The sequence below is a fragment of the Heloderma suspectum genome, chromosome 3 (assembly GCF_057233095.1).
Source record: "Heloderma suspectum isolate Gila_16-S chromosome 3, 16-S_ref, whole genome shotgun sequence".
Classification (NCBI taxonomy): Eukaryota; Metazoa; Chordata; class Lepidosauria; order Squamata; family Helodermatidae; genus Heloderma; species Heloderma suspectum.
Window position 1 is genome coordinate 6,900,103 of NC_139460.1, and position 18,932 is coordinate 6,919,034.

The window sequence follows — 18,932 nt, forward strand, 5'->3', positions numbered from 1 at the left end:
AGCATCAATGAAAGAGCAGCTTCTTCGGTCAATAGAAATTACCTGCAACCTCCTCCAGGAGCTTGGACTCTATGTCAATGTAGAGGTGTCTCACCTCCAACCAACACAGAGACTTCCCTTCATAGGGGTACTCTTGGATTCCCAGCTTGGCTGTGCATTCCTCCCAGGCACCAGGGTGCGGGTGCTGACATCCTTGGCAGCAGAACTGCTTGTGAGCAGATCCACCACAGCATTCAGGTTACCACATCTATTGGGTTTTATGGTGGTGATGACTGCTGTTGTTCGATACACTTGGTTGCATATGTGACAACTCCAAATTGGCTCATACGCAACTTCGAAACTGATTGGGATGCCCGCCGGACAAGGCTACAGTAGCCACTGACTGTCAAATCCTCTCTTCAGTGATGGATGATTCTGACCAATGCAACACAAGGCATGCTATTCCTTTAGCCCTTCCCATCCATAGTAGTGACTATAGATGCACCGCAATCAGGATGGGGAGCTCACTGTTTGGGCCTCACAGTTCATGGGCGATAGACAATCAGTGAAGTCAGAGAGCACATCAACATCCTGGAGCGAAGGGCAGGTGACAAGGCACTTTGTCCATTCAAACTGGATTTGATGGGCAGACTGGTCCAGGCTACATTGGACAACATGACCATACTTGAACAAGGAAGGGGGTACCAGATGGCTCCTTCTGCTCACCCTTACTCTCCAGGTTTTTCAATGGTGCATCCCTCACAGTATTGGACTAGTGGCAGTGCATGTGGCTGGTGTTCACAATGTGCTTGCAGATCCACTCAGTCGAACCACGCTGACCTCCCACGAGTGGGAGATGGACAGATCGGTACTAAGGACACTTTTCCAGTGCTGGGGTGCACCGGAGGTGGACCTATTTGCCACACAGCACAATGCCATCTGTCAGTTTTTTTGCTGCCGGGGAGGACATGGTGTGGTCTTGCAGGGAGACACTTTCAGCCATACATGGATGGGATATTTGTACTACCTTTTCCCTCAGTTCCCACTGATCACAAAGGTTGGTGAAGATTGTGACAGACAAGACTGTGTGCATCATAACTCCATGGTGGCCTCGCCAAACTTGGTTCACCACATTATTCAGAATGGCACAAGGTCAATTCTGATACCTCCTATCACTCTTGTCTCTTCTCACCAGTGAGAATGGCCGAATCCATCACCCAGACCTAACAACTGTCCACATGATGGCATGGAAGATCCCCATGAACACCATAGGGGATGAAAACCTCGAGCCTGGGTGAAAGAAGAAAAAGCAATCCATTTTGTGGAGTAAGAGTGCTGCATAGAGGGCTTACAGGCAGTATCAAGAATGTGTTGTATCACTGTTGGGACCAAGCAGTGATATAACAGATTCTTGATACTGCCTGTAAGCCCTCTATGCAGCACTCTTACTCCACAAAATGGATTGCTTTTTCTTCTTTCACCCAGGCTTGAGGTTTTCATCCCCTACGGTGTTCATGACACCAAATTCTACAGTTCCTCATCTCTCTGTTTGGAAAAGGACTTAAATTCTCATCTTTGAGAGTGTAGCTCTCTGCTGTCTCTGCGTTCCACTCTCCTATTGAAGGATTTTCTGTTTTCTCACATTCGACAGAGGGGTTGCCATTCTTCATGCAGCAGCCTGGTCGACACTGTCTACCTTCCTTAGACATTACAGATTGGATGCTCAGACTAGAGCTGATTGTTCCTTTGGTCATGCTGTCCTTTCTTCTTCACTGCAATAGGACACTGACCTACCACCTTGTAAATTAGCTTGCTACTTGCCTATATATGTGATGCACAGAGACCACAAAGAAGGAAGGCAGATTGCTACCTGTAACTGTAGTTCTTCATCTGGTCATCTGTGCATTCGCACAACCCACCCACTGTCCCCTCTTCGGTGTCATACTTGAATTAGATGTTGGGTACCAAAGGTATTGCTTCTTGGTTCCGAGGCTATATTGTCCACCTCAAGGAACTGAGGGAATAAGTGGGAACCTGCTAGGGACATGACCATTGGGATGGTGGGGGAAGGGTTCCCGCCCAAATTCTTCAGCTATAGAAATTTACCAAATCAAGGCTCTTTGCAGACGCAGAGCCCATATGTGTGAATGCACAGATGACCACTCAAAGAACTATAGCAACCTGTTTATTCACAAGGTACCAAATTCAGTGGCAGATATCTGACTGTATGCTTTTGTGAATTCCTGGGCAGATGTATACCTGGCTCAAAGTAATATACCTTGGATAAATATGAGCTTTAATCAGTATTTTAAAATATTGATGAATGATTTTAGGCAGTCATTTTATGTTAAATCATGTAAAACAGCAACTTTTACTTTCTCTGTGAGCTCTTGTTGAAACAAATGAAGGTAAGCATTGGAAACACATTGCGGGAATACCTCTGATAAGACCAATGTCCTTTCTTGAAAAACCTGCTTGAAAACACTAACTTCTGCCTCAGAAACAAAATGAAAATGTCAGGGGAAAATTCATTTTACTTTAGTCTTTGTAATTATTAAAGATGTAGACATGCATATACAATAGCAGTTATGAATACATGTGCATAATGCATAACAGATGGGATTTTTTTTTGTGCAAGCAAATAGGGCCTTTCCAGGATGTTAATGAGTGTTACAGAAGGCTTTTGTTAATATATAATGCCAAACATTCTTCCCTAGAATGCTGGTAAATGAAAAAGCCCCCCTGCTTGAATTAAACTGTTAAATCTGAAATTCTTTACATTGTACAAATGTGGTGTGTCAGATTACTTAAGATAAGACAGTAAAGGTTTCAGATTAGTTACTTTTTCTTTTATTTTTTGCTCCAAGCAGAGATGCTTTACTCTTGGGAAATCTGATTCTTTAAATCTTGTTTCTCTTGATGTTTTTGTAATAAATGTCTAGATGTCATAAGAGCATTCCTGTATAAACTGTCGTGAGGTTAAAAAAAGCTTTGTATATGTCTGTTCTAGGGGATGCCAGTAACACAGCTGGAGAAAATACAAACCTTGAAAGAACATAAACGGCTGGCACTGTCAGTCTCCAGTGTTGCTTCTCCTGAAGCTGATTCTTTGCAAATAAAAAGGCAAAAATGTAATAGCTAATCCATGCTGCCATTAAATATTGGAGACTTGAGATTTTTTCTTTAAATATTGGAATAACATCGGTACAAAGCAAGATTTGTAAACATAATGCTTGGTATTGATCACAGGGTACAAGAAAAGCATGTTTCTGATCATTGTTCAGAACTCTGTGCAACTATTTAGTGCATCCTGCTGTCACAAGAGGAGATAGCATCTTGTTTGAATTGGGGGCAGGCAGGCAAATGTACAGTGCTTCTGCAAAGCAAATAGCTGTTCCTGGCTTGGCGCAAATTAATTCAGAAGAGGGTCAGTTACTATGTGTGACTGGGCTTAAGATACCTATATTTCATGCAAAATTTTCAACTGATTTGAGCAGTTGAAATCATTAACTGGGTGTCTAATACATTTCAAAGTAACTAATTTGCAGTGCAGAATACGTGTAGCCTATTTGTGTAATGTGACCCAGGATTATTTTCCAGAATTTATTTTGGGAAATGTAAATCAAAATCGGTACTCCAGAAACATTCCTAATAGATGTCGGCTATTTTCTATGTTTTAAACATACATACATACATACATACATATATATATATATTTGTGTGTGTGTGTGTGTGTGTGTGTGTATGAAATATATATATACACAGACACACAGACACTTCATAGGCATGCATTGAAATTGATATATTCAAATGTATGTAGCTACTTTTTTTTTCTTTTTTGTTTTTGTTCTCCTTTGTTGGAATGTCATAAAAGAATAATTTTAAAATGTCTTAAAGCACCAGTGGGGAACCTTTTTTAGCTCAAGGGCCAGATTAGTTCCAGACAAGCATTTTGGGGGCCACATACCCACAGTGGGTGGGGCCACTCCACAGCTGGCATTTGACCCCTTGTCAGATGGTGATCTCCTTTGGGCCGGGGATTCATCATTCCTGTCTTAAAGGATATTGGGCTTCTCCAAGATTCTAGCAGGAAGGCTCACCGCTGCTGTGCTTCTTCCTGTAGTAGAGCTTCAATAATCTCTTGAAGTGGGATTTGTATAAGGCAGACTTGTGTGGGAGGAATCAAGCATGAAGGATTCATCTTTCAAATCTACTTCTTGAGGGGGAACACCCTTGCGCCCAGGTTTCATCGCTAATGTTGGTTTATGGGCAGGGCTGTGTACAAAATGTTAAATGTTCTTTGTCAAAATACCTTAATTATAACCCATATAATTTATGAAAATTGAACAACTTTGTGTATTTTTGAAATGCTTGGTCTTCCACAATTCTGGTGAGAGCAAAACTAAAAAATTCAATAGGATTATTATTTTTAAAATATCAGTAAAATAATAATTTCTCTCTCATTTTAAAAATCACATTGTTGTTGTTGTTCAGGCGTTCAGGCGTGTCCGACTCTTTGTGACCCCATGGACCATAGCACGCCAGGCCTTCCTGTCCTCCGCTCTCTCCCGGAGTGTGCTCAAATTCATATTCATTGCATCGGTGGTGCTATCTAGCCATCTATCTCATCCTCTGCCGTCCCCTTCTCCTTTTGCCTTCAGTCTTTCCCAGCATCAGGGTCTTTTCCAGGGAGTTTTCTCTTCACATTAGGTGGCCAAAATATTTGAGCTTCAGCTTCAGTATCTGTCCTTCCAATGAGCACTCAGGGTTGATTTCCTTTAGGATGGACTGATTTGACCTCCTTGCAGTCCAGGGGACTCGTAAGGGTCTTCTCCAGCACCACAGTTCGAAAGCATCGATTCTTCAGTGCTCAGCCTTCCATACAGTCCAGTTGTCACAGCCGTACGTTGCTACTGGGAAAACCATAGCTTTGATTATATGAACCTTTGTCGGCAAGGTGATGTCTCTGCTTCTTACTATGCTCTCTAGGTTTGCCATAGCTTTCCTCCCAAGGAGCAAGTGTCTTTTAATTTCATGGCTACAGTCACTGTCTGCGGTGATCTTGGAGCCCAATAAAATAAAATCTGTCACTGCTTCCATTTCTTCCCCTTCTATATGCCAGGAAGTGATGGGGCCAGATGCCATGATCTTCGTTTTTTTAATGTTGAGTTTCAAGCCAGCTTTTGCACTCTCCACTTTCACCCTCAACAAGAGGCTCTTTAGCTCCTCTTCGCTTTCTGCCATTAGGGTGGTATCGTCTGCATATCGGAGGTTGTTGATAATTCTCCCAGCAATATTAATTCCGACCCGTGTTTCATCCAACCCGGCGTTTCTCATGATGTACTCTGCATATAAGTTAAATAAGTAGGGTGACAATATACAGCCTTGTCGTACTCCTTTCCCAATTTTGAACCAATCGGTTGTTCCATGTCCGGTTCTTACTGTTGCTTCTTGACCCTCGTACAGGTTTCTCAGGAGACAGGTAAGGTGGTCTGGTACTCCTATCTCTTTAAGAATTTGCCAGAGTTTGTTGTGATCCACACAATCAAAGGCTTTAACGTAGTCAATGAAGTAGAAATAGACGTTTTTCTGGAATTCTCTTGCTTTCTCCATGATGCAGCGAATGTTGGCGATTTGATCTCTTGTTCCTCTGCCTCTTCGAAACCCAGCTTGTACTTCCAGTAGTTCTCGGTTCGCATACTGCTGAAGCCTAGCTTGTAGGATTTTGAGCATCACCTTGCTTCCATGTGAAATGAGCGCAATTTTGTGGTAGTTTGAACACTCTTTGGCGTTGCCCTTCTTTGGAATTGGAATGTAAACTGACCTTTTCCAGTTTTGTGGCCACTGTTGAATGTTCCAAATTTGTTGGCATATTGAGTGCAGCACTTTAACAGCATCGTCTTTTAGGATTGTAAATAACTCAGCTGGAATACTGTCATCTCCGCTAGCTTTGTTGTTAGTAATGCTTCCTAAGGCCCACTTGACTTCACTCTCGAGGATGTCCGGCTCCAGTTCAGTGACCGCACTATCATGGCTATCAGGGACATTCAGATCTTTCCTGTATAATTCTTCTGTGTATTCTTGCCACCTCTTCTTAATCTCATCTGCTTCTGTTAGGTCCCTGCCTTCTTTGTCCTTTATCATGCCCTTCTTTGCACAAAACGTTCCCTTGAGATCTTCAGTTTTCTTGAAGAGATCTCTAGTCTTTCCCATTCAGTTGTTTTCCTCGATTTTTTTTGCATTGTTCATTTAAGAAGGCCTCCTTGTCTCTCCTTGCTATTCTCTGGAACTCTGCATTCAGTTGGCTATATCTTTCCCTTTCTCCCTTGCTTTTCGCTTCCCTTCTTTCGTGAGCTACTTGTAAAGCCTCATCAGACAGCCACTTGGCTTTCTTGCATTTCTTGTTCTTTGGGATGGATTTCATTGCTGCCTCCTGAACAATGTTACGGACCTCCGTCCATAGTTCCTCAGGCACTCTGTCTATCAGGTCTAATCCCTGAAATCTATTCCTCACCTGCACTGTATATTCATAAGGGATATGATTTAGGTCATACCTGTATGGTTTAGTGGTTTTCCCTACGTTCCTCAATTGAAGCCGAAATTTTGCAATAGGAAGCTCATGATCTGAGCCACAGTCAGCTCCAGGTCTTGTTTTTACTGACTGTATGGAGCTTCTCCATCTTTGGCTGCAAAGTATCTAATCAATCTGATTTCGATATTGACCATCTGGTGATGTCCATGTGTAGAGTCGCTTCTTGAGCTGTTGGAAAAGAGTGTTTGCTATGATCAGTGTGTTCTCTTGGCAAAACTCTATTAGCCTTTGTCCTGCTCCATTTTGTACACCAAGGCCATGCTTGCCTGTTATCCCGGTGATTTCTTGACTTCCTACTTTAGCATTCCAGTCCCCTATGATGAAAAGGACATTTTTTTTTGTTGTTAGTTCTAGAAGGTGTTGTAGGTCTTCATAGAACCAATGAACCTCAGCTTCTTTGGCCTCAGTGGTTGGGGCATAGACTTGAATTACTGTGAGGTTGAATGGTTTGCCTTGGATTCGTACTGAGATCATTCTGTCATTTTTGACATTGTACCCCAGTACTGCTTTTCCCACCCTTTTGTTGACTATGAGTGCTTCTCCATTTCTTCTAAGGGATTCTTGCCCACAGTAGTAGATACGATGGTCACCTGAATTAAATTCACCCATGTTTGTCCGTTTTAGTTCGCTGATGCCCAAGATGTCGATGTTCAATCTTGCCATCTCATGTTTGACCACCTCCAGCTTACCTTGATTCACTGATCTTACATTCCAGGTTCCTAAGCAATATTGTTCTTTACCGCATCGGATTTTCTTTTCACCACCAGACACATCCACAGCTGAGTGTCCTTTTGGCTTTGGCCCAGCCGCCTCACTCTTTCTGGCGCTACTTGGAATTTCCCTCTCCTCTTCCCCAGTAGTATATTGGCCACCTTCCGACCTGAGGGACTCATCTTCTGGCGTCATATCTTTTAACCTTGTAATATGTTCCATAGGGTTTTCTTGGCAAGAATACTGGAGTGGGTTGCCATTTCCTTCTCCAGTGGACCACATTTTGTCAGAGCTCTCCGCCATGACCTGTCCGTCTTGGGTGGCCCTGCACGGGATAGCTTATGGCTTCACTGAGGTATGCAAGCCCCTTCGCCACAACAAGACAGTGATCCATGAAGGGGAAAAAATAACATATTTACAATTAAATCTCATCACAAATATGCTAAACCTACACTTATAGCTTCATAAAAAGTAAGTTACCTACCAGTCAAACATGGGAATTAATTTCAATTTTCCTTATGAAAACAGCTCTACCCAGCCTAACTACCAGCTCTTGGGCAGGTTTGCATGATCATGGAGGGAAAATCAGTCATGATTGCTAATTTTCCCTCCCCGCATATGCTGGTCGTAAGCCACTGAATTAGCGTAATTTCTCTTGCTGGACTAGAGTTGTGACATCCAAATCCAGCAAGGGCGGGTAGCTGGGGTGGTTTGCAAATCACGCTGAAACCCATGGCTTGTTCTAGGTTTTTAGGGTGGTTTGTAAACCACCCCAGCTGCTTACCCTCACCAGATTCGGATGTCATGACAACCTGTACCTAGTGAGGGTAATTATGCTAATTAGGGTGGGATGATATTGTGTATACAGCTTATTGACAAATGTGCAGTGTTAAGTTCATATTTACAGGTAGGAGACCTTTATCTATATGTCCTTAAGGATGTTTAACTCTCTACAGTTTTAAAAAGGCTTTTGGACTTACATACATCTTTGGTTTTACCTTTGTGGACTGGGGATTTAATTAATTAATTAATTACATTTCTACACTGCCTAACAGCCAAAGCTTTCTGGGCAGTTTACAATATTTCAATATCTTGGAATATTTGGGGCATCACTGGGCAAATCTATTGAATTTGTTGAAAGCTAGAAAATTTAGAATGTAAACATGAATGAAGAGCACTTGTATTGTGATCTTTCTTCTAGGACTGTTCCATTTGCAAAAGACTGAATTGTAGGTTAACAGGCAAATTAAACAAATAAACTAATGATGCCTGTTTCTGTAGATTTCTGCCAGAAAAGCACATATATGACACACATTAAGACCAGGTTCTACGTTCTTCATGTGTGGGTGTTAAGAATTGGTGCCCTACCTTATCCTGGGGGCTTACACAGCAGAATGTATAAAAAATCACAACTTTTAAAAGTCCACCGCTAGGCTATTCCAAAATCCTAAGAGGGATGGGAGCGTCACTGATTTTTCATGGCCAGTTCATATATGTTCAACACTTGATTTCTGTACTGTACACTTGATGATTAGCAGCTGAATGTGTGAACCACTGAAAAAACATTATTTGTGATGATAGACAGTATTTATTTATTTATTTATTTATTTATTTATTTATTTTCTGTGATGGTCCATTCACAAATTCAAGTCATCACTGGCTGCTGCAGTCAAGTGATGGAAAAGGGATTGGGGAGAAGTGTCTGAGGTTTCTTCAGGCATTGAAATACTTTGCTTAGCTTCTAGCAGAATTTGTTGATAGTGCTTATATGATGCAATTATAAAATATGTGCAGCCCTCTCTTTTAATCAATAGCTCCACTGCTGCTATAATCTCAGGAATCACTTGTGTTCAGTGTGTAGGTGATGATTTTCACGGTAATAATCAATAAGAAATATACTGAGTGCTTCTTTCTGTTTCTTTGCACAAATCACCATTACAGTGAGAATAAACTTGGCCCTCATCGTGGTCAAGACTAGCCCTGTGTCATGTCTTCAGCTGCACGGTTGTTTGACACCTAAATGTCCCAACAACATGCTAAGACTTTCTCCAATCCACCATAAGAGGATCTATGCTAGTGCAACAGAGTTCCTGAAGAGTAGATTGGAGTCTTGCATTTCAAAAATCTACCCAACTATATTAAGCATAGAATCAGAACAGTGGCTTTCCTCTGTGTAGCTCAATTGTGTTGATTAAAACTAGTTCAGAATCTGACACTGCAGAGTAAATCTAGATAGATTACAACAATCAGTTATTACAGTGGATCTCTGAGAATTGTCCTTTTTTAAAACATGAAGGGAAGTTGTTCTGAAGCCATAAGCTGCATGTTGAAGTTCCTAAGTAGCGGTTGTTTAAACATTGAACAGTTCTGCTCTCATTAGATGTCTGTTTTTGTCAATCAGAGCAGATTTACAAAGTGTTTGAACCAAGCTCATGTAGAATCCTTTAAAAATGTACATCAGTTGGACTTGCACTGTGGTAATCTGTGCATTTTAATGACACTTCCTTCATGTTTCTTGTAGGACGTTCAGTCTGAAGAAAGCTGCAATTGAGAAAGAATATGCACAGGTAAGTTGCATAATAAATCTCTGTGTTAAGTCCTAAGAATTAGCAACATGTATCCCACAGTTTCTTTTCCTGTAGCCAAAGTCTCCCCCTTCCTCCCCCCACCCCAGTCCCTGAAACTTCATGGTGACATTGATGTTGCCAACAAGACAATACCCAGAAAGACAAGCAGTGATGCCACAAAATGTAGTAGAAGATCAGAGGGCCTTTCTAACCTTACACATTATGGCTCCATTAATGTGTATGTGTCATACCGGCCCTTGCTGTTGATTCATCCCTTGGTCTCATGCTAGGCATTGAGGCTTACTGCTGCTAGTACACAAGGGCTGGAGTTGCATAATCTAGTCCTTCCTTTCAACCTTCAATGTGCTGTACTTCTTATTCCATTGCTGAATATTGATTGCTTGAGCCAGCCTGGTGTTGTGGATAGAGAGGTGGGTTTGGACTTTTGAAACATAGGGAGATGTTTCAGACATTTCCCATAGAGAAATTTCATCATGGAGTCACTAGATAGTTTTGACAAATGCACTGTCAACTCTGCATCAGTTCCCCATCTATAAAACCAAAATATTGACCTGCTTCACGGGATCTTTTAAAAGGATGAATTGGATGGTGGTTGTGACTGTGATATCCTTTGCATATTACATCCTATATGAATGATTAAGAATATCATCAATCTTATAATAAATGAAAAATTCTCCTAGAACTGCTATGTAGATACACAGATTTAACTATTCTGGTTAATTCAGTGTAACTAAGCTGTTCATATATATTCAAGTGTCTATGTTTTATTGACATGTTGATCATCAGTTCTTTAGGTGAACTTCAATGGATTTTGACACACACTGACAGGGGCTACATGTATAATGTCTGCTGGCCAACTGTACTGTCAGATCTCTTACATTTTTTTCTGTAGTTTTCCCCCTTCTGCTGTCTTACAATCTGAACATCTACCTTCAGTTGTTTTCTGTTGTGAAGGTAGGGGAAGAGTTATTGTACCAGTGTGAGGAGAAATGTAGCTCGCCAGGAATATTTTGAGTGACATATCGAAGGTCACAGATAGTGAAGAACAGACTAAATACTGGAAGTTTTTGCTTGAACCACAAGCCAAGATTTGGGCAAATGAGTCTCTTCTTACCTCATCCTATTAAATAGGAATAATAAACTTTTTCTTGCTCTTTTACAAATGAAATACATTGCTGTATGTGAATTCTCTAGTACTGTGCCAACTGCATCTTGCTAAAAACAAATACAGAATGACAGCATTTTGTCATCCTAAGCCCTATAAATAAAGGACACAGAACACAAAGACTGTACTCAGTTGAAGTGTCAGTTGGAGGAACATGCCCCTAGCCTCCCATATCACAAAATAAGAGAACAGCCAGCATATGTTCAGCAGAAGGGAATGATGGAGAGTAGAATACGAATTGGGTGTAATAGGTCCATTCTCCAGACATAAGAACATAAGAAGAGCCCTGCTGGATCAGACCAAGGGTCCATCTGGTCCAGCATTCTGTTCACATGGTGGCCAGCCAGCTGTCGACCAGGAGCCCACAAGTATGGCATGAGTGCAATAGCACCCTCCCATTCATGTTCCCCAGCAACTGGTGTACATAGGCTCACCTCCTCTGGTACTGGAGGTAGCCCATAGTCATCAAGACTAGTAGCTATTGATAGCCCTTTCTTCCAGGAATTTGTCTAAGCCGCTTTTAAAGCCATCCAAACTGGTGGCCATCACTACATCCTGTGGTAGCGAATTCCATAGTTTAACTCTGCGCTGTGTGAAGAAGTCCTTCCTTCTATACATCCTGAATCTCCCATGAATCAGCTTCATAGGATGACCGTGGGTTCTAGTATTATGTGAGAGGGAGAAAAATGTCTCTCTGTCCACATTCTCCACACCTTGCATAATTCTGTAGACCTCTTATCATGTTTCCCCTTACCCTTCTTTTTTCCAAGTTAAATAATCCCAGCTGTTGTAACCTTGTCTCATAGGGGAGATGCTCCAGCCCCTTGACCATTTTTGTTGCCCTTTTCTACACCTTTTCCAGCTCTACAATATATTTTTTTAGGTGTGGTGACCAGAACTGGACACAGTATTCCAAGTGTGGTTGCACCATAGATTTGTATAGGGGTAATATGATGTTTTCAGTTTTATTCTCAATCCCTGTTCTAATTATGCCTAACATGGAGTTTGCCTTTTTTATAGCAGCTGCACACTAGGTTGACATCTTCATTGAGCTGTCCACCACAACCCCAAGATCGATTTCTTGGTCGCTGAAATCCCATCAGGCTATACTTGAAGTTGGGATTTTTTGCCCCAACGTGCATCACTTTACACTTGCTTACGTTGAACTGCCTATGCCATTTAGATGCCCATTCTACCAGTTTAGAGAGATCCTTTTGGAGCTCTTCACAATCCGTTTTTGTTTTAACAACCCTAAATAATTTGGTATCATCTGAAAACTTGGTCACTTCATTGCTCACTCCTAATTCCAGATAATTTATGAACAGGTTGAAAAGCATTGGTCCTAATACAGATCCCTGTGGGACCCCACTATTTACTTCCCTCCATTGGGAGAATTTACCATTTCTTCCTACTCTCTGCTTTCTGTTTTTTAACCAGTTACTGATCCATAAGAGGACCTGTCCTCTTATTCCATGACTGCTGAGTTTTCTCTGGAGTCTTTGGTGAGGGACTTTGTCAAAAGCCTTTTGGAAGTCCAAGTAAACAATGTCTACTGGATCACCCCTGTCTACATGGACAAAAACACTCTTGCAGCTGGAACACCATTATTTGGTGTCACTACTAACTACTAACCAGGGTTGGTATAATTATTAAATTGGTCCTGGTTACAATAACATAAGCTTAGTATAGACTAGAGTGAAGTTTTTATTGACCAGTCAAAGGAAGTTCCTGATTTAGTGAGCAAGATTTTATAATAAACTCCACCAGATGCTTTGGTTGGATATAAGGACAACTGAACATGATGGCTTGAATGGTGCTACTTTTCTTAGTCTGTGGAATATAAGAAGCATAGTGAACTTCTTGAAACCTGCTTCCCGCACAGTAGGGCTAGAAGTAGTGCTTTCAGGCATGCAGAAATTCAGAAAGTGTTGACAGCTAAGGAAAACAGAGAGAATGTTTAAGTTAAATCTGCTGTAAATGATTATTCAGTATATACAGTTCTAAATGTACAGTAGCTGACTTGTTTAGTTTCAAGCAGATAAAAGGCCTTCTATCAGCCAGCTCTAGCCTTACCCGCCCAAGGAAAGAAAAGGCGGGGGGAGCGGAAACATAAGGGTGGCCAAGTCAGCTCAGGAAAGCAGTCCATGCCCGCTCCCAAGTAATAAAACGAGAGGCTACTAATTTGGCAAATATTTGCTACCAGCAGAGAAGAGTTACTATAGGACCAAAAGTAGAGGGTGTGCCCAGCTGGCCATACTGATGGCTACAGTGCTGCATCTGTCATTGTCATATTTATCTTAGTGTCAAATTTTCATATGTGTAAATTCTTGTCTTAGATAGCTTTACTTCTGTTAACAGAGATGGGAACCCTTTTTCACTTTCCTACTAATGTTGGCATAAGGTGCACACAGTATAATCCAGATGACAAAAATAATATTACAGGAAAACTTTTCATGTTTAATTTAAATCCCATTTTATGTGTCTTTCAGTGAGAGCAGTACAGGACAAGTTTCTTAAACTAATTCAAGATGATGATAGCACAGCCTGTTATGTATTGTTCGTTTAGCAGAACTACATTTTCCAGCTTTTGGTTGTTCTGTCCCTTAAGAGCTTGGTACATTCGAATCTGTATATTCAGGGCTTAATACAATGGGTAAAAGGTAAAGGTGTCCCCAACCAGTCGTGTCCGACTCTAGGGTGTGGTGCTCATCTCCATTTCTAAGCTGAAGAGCCAGCGCTGTCCAAAGACGCTTCCGTGGTCATGTAGCCAGCATGACTGAACACCGAGGTGCACAGAACGCTGTTACCTTTCCCGCTGAAGCGGTGCCTATTTATCTACTTGCAATTTCTTGTTTTCTAACTGCTAGGTTGGCAGGAGCTGGGACTGAAGACGGGAGCTCACTCCGTCACGCGGCACTCGGGTCTTGAACTGCTGTCCTGCCGACCTTCCGGTCTGCAGTTCAGCGTCTTAACCACTAAGCCACCGCGGCCCTACGAATACAATGGGTAGGATCCAGTATTTATTTTGCTGGCAGGAGCATCCCTAGAGCGAAGTTGCACTCAAAACACTCCCTCTGACAGAAAGCAAGTGTGCGTGTGTGCATATGAGGGGGGGGTGGTGATTTAGTTGATTCTCCCTCCCTCTGCAACTTTTAGCACCACCTCCCATGGTGTCGCAGATCACCGCCCGTGATGTCCCTCTGGAGCAGATTGGGGGTGGCAGCACAGGGAATTGTGGGGGTGAAAGGGGGGAAGGAATTGATGATCACCTCCTCCATTCCACTAGTGGAGTGGAGGTAGAATTCTGCAATCTGAACTATGCAAATTAATGCATATTGCCTGTTTGGCAAGTCTGTCTTCTGCTAGTGCCATAAATTCCACCTGCTCGGCATCCCCTTTCTCCAGTGTTTTCTGATATTTCATTAGGCGCTGTCAATATTGTCAAATTTACTCTGCAGCCATAAGAGCTACAAAAAACAGGCTTGATTCTCAGGGTGCTGGTTTCTGTATCCAGAACCATAACATACATTTAAGCAGTATGACAGAATAGAATATGAACACTTGATAAGGTAATGTTGTGCTTAATTAGCCTCTTGAGTGACTATAGAATACCCCAATTTGGAGGAGTTCCTTATTATCTGGTGGTAAGGTGCAGGTGGATGGCAGGCAGACCATGTAATGTGGTAAAAGCATTACAGATGGCTGGATGTGTTTTGTGCATGGGTTTTGTGTACACAATGCCTCCACTCTTTGGTAATCTGTGTGCTATGGAGTTATCTGTTAAGGGTCTTAAATGCCATATGAAATATTGTGCCTCAGATCCCAGGGACTGGAGACCTTCCTGGATGAATTTCATTTTGTTTAGTGAGTGATAGACAATATGATGTATGTTGAATGGCTGTGCTAGAATTTATCTCACTTTTCACTGAACAAAACTAGCTGAAGAGCTAGTCAGTTGCAAGCCATAAAAATAGGAAGTGTGCACATGCTGGCTTTAGGAAAGACTGACTGAAGAGAGGGGGTCATACATTCAGTTTGCAAGGTAACCAACTCACCCTCCTGGTTCTTTTCATAGGTAATTTCCAGAAATAGTGGCAAGAATTGCTCCATCATAACTCTCCGCATGATGGCTCTGTAAGTGTAGGTTTCCAGGTGGTAACATCTATAATGTGTGAACGTTCCCAGCCTCATTTTATGACTTGCATGTAATTCAGTGATCCAGGCAGCATTAAATACAATCAGAATCATTGAGATCTTTCTACAAGGTTGTGCAAGATAGAAACTTTATGTAGGAGGAAATACAAGTGTTCAGAGAAGAGAAGCAGAATTGTTGTTGTTCAGTTGTTAAGTCGTGTCCGAGTCTTCGTGACCCCATGGACCATAGCACGCCAGGCCTTCCTGTCCTCCGCTCTCTCCCAGAGTGTGCTCAAATTCATATTCATTGCATCGGTGATGCTATCTAGCCATCTATCTCATCCTCTGCCGTCCCCTTCTCCTTTTGCCTTCAATCTTTCCCAGCATCAGGGTCTTTTCCAGGGAGTTTTCTCTTCACATTAGGTGACCAAAATATTTGAGCTTCAGCTTCAGTATCTGTCCTTCCAATGAGCACTCAGGGTTGATTTCCTTTAGGATGGACTGATTTGACCTCCTTGCAGTCCAGGGGACTTGTAAGAGACTTCTCCAGCACCACAGTTTGAAGGCATCAATTCTTCGGCGCTCCCATCTCTTTAAGAATTTGCCACAGTTTGTTGTGATCAAAGGCTTTAGCGTAGTCAATGAAGTTTTTCTGGAATTCTCTTGCTTTCTCCATGATCCAGCGAATGTTGGCGATTTGATCTCTAGTTCCTCTGCCTCTTCGAAACCCAGCTTGTACTTCCGGTAGTTCTCGGTTCGCATACTGCTGAAGCCTAGCTTGTAGGATTTTGAGCATAACCTTGCTGGCATGTGAAATGAGCGCAATTGTATGGTAGTTTGAACACTCTTTGGCATTGCCTTTCTTTGGAATTGGAATGTAAACTGACCTTTTCCAGTCTTGAGAGCCAGCATGGTGTAGTGGCTAGAGTGCTGGACTGGGAGTCGGGAGATCCAGGTTCTAGTCCCCACTCGGCCATGGAAGCTCACTGGGTGACTTTGGGCCAGTCACTTACTCTCAGCCCAACCTACCTCACAGGGTTGTTGTGAGGATACAATGGAGGAGGAGGAGGATTATGTACGCCACCTTGAGTTCCTTGGAGGAAAAAAGGCGGGATATAAATGTAATAAAATAAATAAAAATAAATAAATTGTGGCCACTGTTGAGTGTTCCAAATTTGCAGAATATGTACTCTCAAATCTATGCCTAAATTTCACATGATACAAATTAGGAGTCTTGGGGGGTGGGGCAGAGACAGTAATTATGTTCCTAGTTTACTTTGTCACTGAGGCTTCATCTTTGTCCTGCCTTGAGCAACTAGCAGGTGTTTAGTTTTTTCTCTTAATGTCTGTGAAACTATAAGTATGCAACAACCAAAGCTGTGTTGAGATTTTAGCTTCAGCGTGTCGTTCTGGGTTTTTTTTGCTAACAAGGAATAAAGGTTTGTGTACATTTGAAATACTTTATCTGAGGTAGGACTACACAGTGTATGACATGTCAGAACACAGTCCACCAACCATGGATTGATCAGGAAGAGAGTAAAATCATGTGACTTCTCAAACTGTTGGTGGCCTGCATTCAGCTTGATGAGTCAACACTTGAGCAGGCCTGAACCAAGGGTTTCAAATCGTATGTGAATATATGCCAGGATCAGTATTATTTGGATACAGAAGACATAAGTATTTGTATGCTGCACATCTTTCACCGAAGTCAGGATGGCATATGTGAGGCTTCCTTTGCCCTCCAGGTACTGGCCAGCCTCAGACCAGATTTGTTTCAGAGATGGAGCTACCACTCTTATCTTCCTAGGGAGAGGTTTTTCCCATCTTGCCTCTCCTGGTATTCTGCTGACAAGAGACAGTTAGGAGGGGAGTTGCTGTGGGCATGAGGATGCCCTTTCTTGGCTCGGCATGAGACTGGTGAGAGAGGGTCTCTTTCTGCCTCTTCAGGATGGCCTGTTTGAAGTGTCTTGGGGTGGTGGTTATTTCCCTTTTTGTTGCAAGTTTAATGTAGATGAGGTATCTTATTATTAGGTCTTTTAACATGAATTGTTTAGTGAATTGTTTAATGTGAATATGTTAATATTGGTAGTACTGGATATTTTTAACTGACCTATTGTATGCTTTGTGCTTATTTAAATTTTTGAGATGATTTAAATGAACTGGAATTGTGTTAATGACCGGGTTTGGACAAAGAGCAAAGCACAGCATGGATTGTTCCCCCCAGCCCCACTGGTCGCATGACCAGGATTACCCTAATTACCCCCTGCCGCATTGCAGGTTGCCCTGCCCCCCAAACTCAGCATGCGACATGGCCATGGTGACTTTTCACCCACCATACAACCCCTACTGCAAGCCATGGGTTGTAGGATGGGTAAAAAGTCACCACAGCTGTGCCATGCGCTGGGTTAGGATGACACGGTAACCCACGATGCGGCACAGGTAATTAGGGTAATCCTGGTCACACGACCGGTGGGGATGGGGGAAACAGCCCACACTTGTTGTTTCCCACACTCATTGGGGGAACACCCCAATAATTTATTGTAATTGTGGCTATTGGGTTTTTTTTGTAAAGCACTTTAAGCACCATGTGTCGTGAAAAATGTGGTATATGAATAAACTGACTATGACGATAGCTCTATAGTACTAGAACTGAGTTTCCAATAGTGACCAATCTTCATTTTACTGCCAACAGATTGGTTTTGATACATTGCTTTGCCGGAAGAGTAGGTCTTTTATTTCCTGAAATTGTTTTTAGACTCCAAATAGCAAAATTACTCAGGTTTCCCTAATGCATACTGTAGCCTTCCCTAACTTGGTTCCCTCCAGATGTTTTGGCTGCAACTCCCATCATCCTTGGCCATGGGGCTGATGGGAGTTGTAGCTCTAAACATCTGGAGGACAACAGGTTGGGGGAAGTTGCCGTGATGGCTAGGTCTAATAAACATATCTTTAGACAGGACAAATCTGGGATGAAGGAGCAGGTCCTTGAGACTTGTCAGTCATCTAAGCTTGCTTGCTGTCCCAGGCAGGGTGGGGACAGTCACTAGTTCAGACCATCCATCAGTGAAGTGGATAGGTATGACTTTTCACTGATTTAAGGAGTCTGTTTGTGGCTTTCTATTGAACAAGTCAGTTTTCAAGCTGGCCCTTCATTCAAAACCACACCATTGCAACATCTGGAAATGCAGTAGAGGTTCAGTTTCCCTAATGAAATTTGTTTAATAGCTGTTGGAAATGGTAACCAAGTTATTGAGAGAAAATCAAGAGTGAGTAGACTTTAATTAAATATCAAATTGGCCACAAGCCCAGAAGCATCATTTGGATGAAAAGGAATATGTGTGCAATGCAAACTGAGTGAATACCTGGTTCTTACTGATTTATTCATTACTGTTGGCTGTGAGATACTCATGCAATGCAGATGTTCAGTCTGTATGCAGGTACGGGAGTATTATTGCCAAGCATCTGTACTGGTTCTTTTAAAAGTTTGCCCTGCAGTTACTTACTTTTTACATAATCATGGAGGAGATAACATCTTCAAATAGGCCTGGCTGTGTAGACGAAAAGACTGTATTCATGTGTGTGCATGTCAGATGGACGCTGCACAGGGAAATTCTAGTCCCCTGAAAGTTCCTTAAGGGCAAAAGAGGGAAGTAGAAAATGTACTCTTAAAGAGCCAGTTCCTTCAATCACCACCAGCTGACTTCTGCACATAATGGAATGGTGTAATGTTGGAGTTGCATGAAATTGTAGTTCCTTCATGAAC

At 42.2% G+C, this 18,932-nt stretch overlaps 1 protein-coding gene across 5 annotated transcripts in view; it reads left to right on the forward strand.

The window, feature by feature from the left end:
• FCHSD2 (FCH and double SH3 domains 2) overlaps window positions 1-18,932 on the forward strand; it is a 225,663-nt gene that overhangs the window by 38,803 nt on the left and 167,928 nt on the right. For all 5 annotated transcript variants that reach the window (XM_084842414.1, XM_084842413.1, XM_084842411.1 and 2 more), the window contains one exon: window positions 9,804-9,849. In XM_084842414.1, the coding sequence (XP_084698540.1) occupies window positions 9,804-9,849 (46 nt within the window). The remainder of the gene's footprint in view (window positions 1-9,803; window positions 9,850-18,932) is intronic.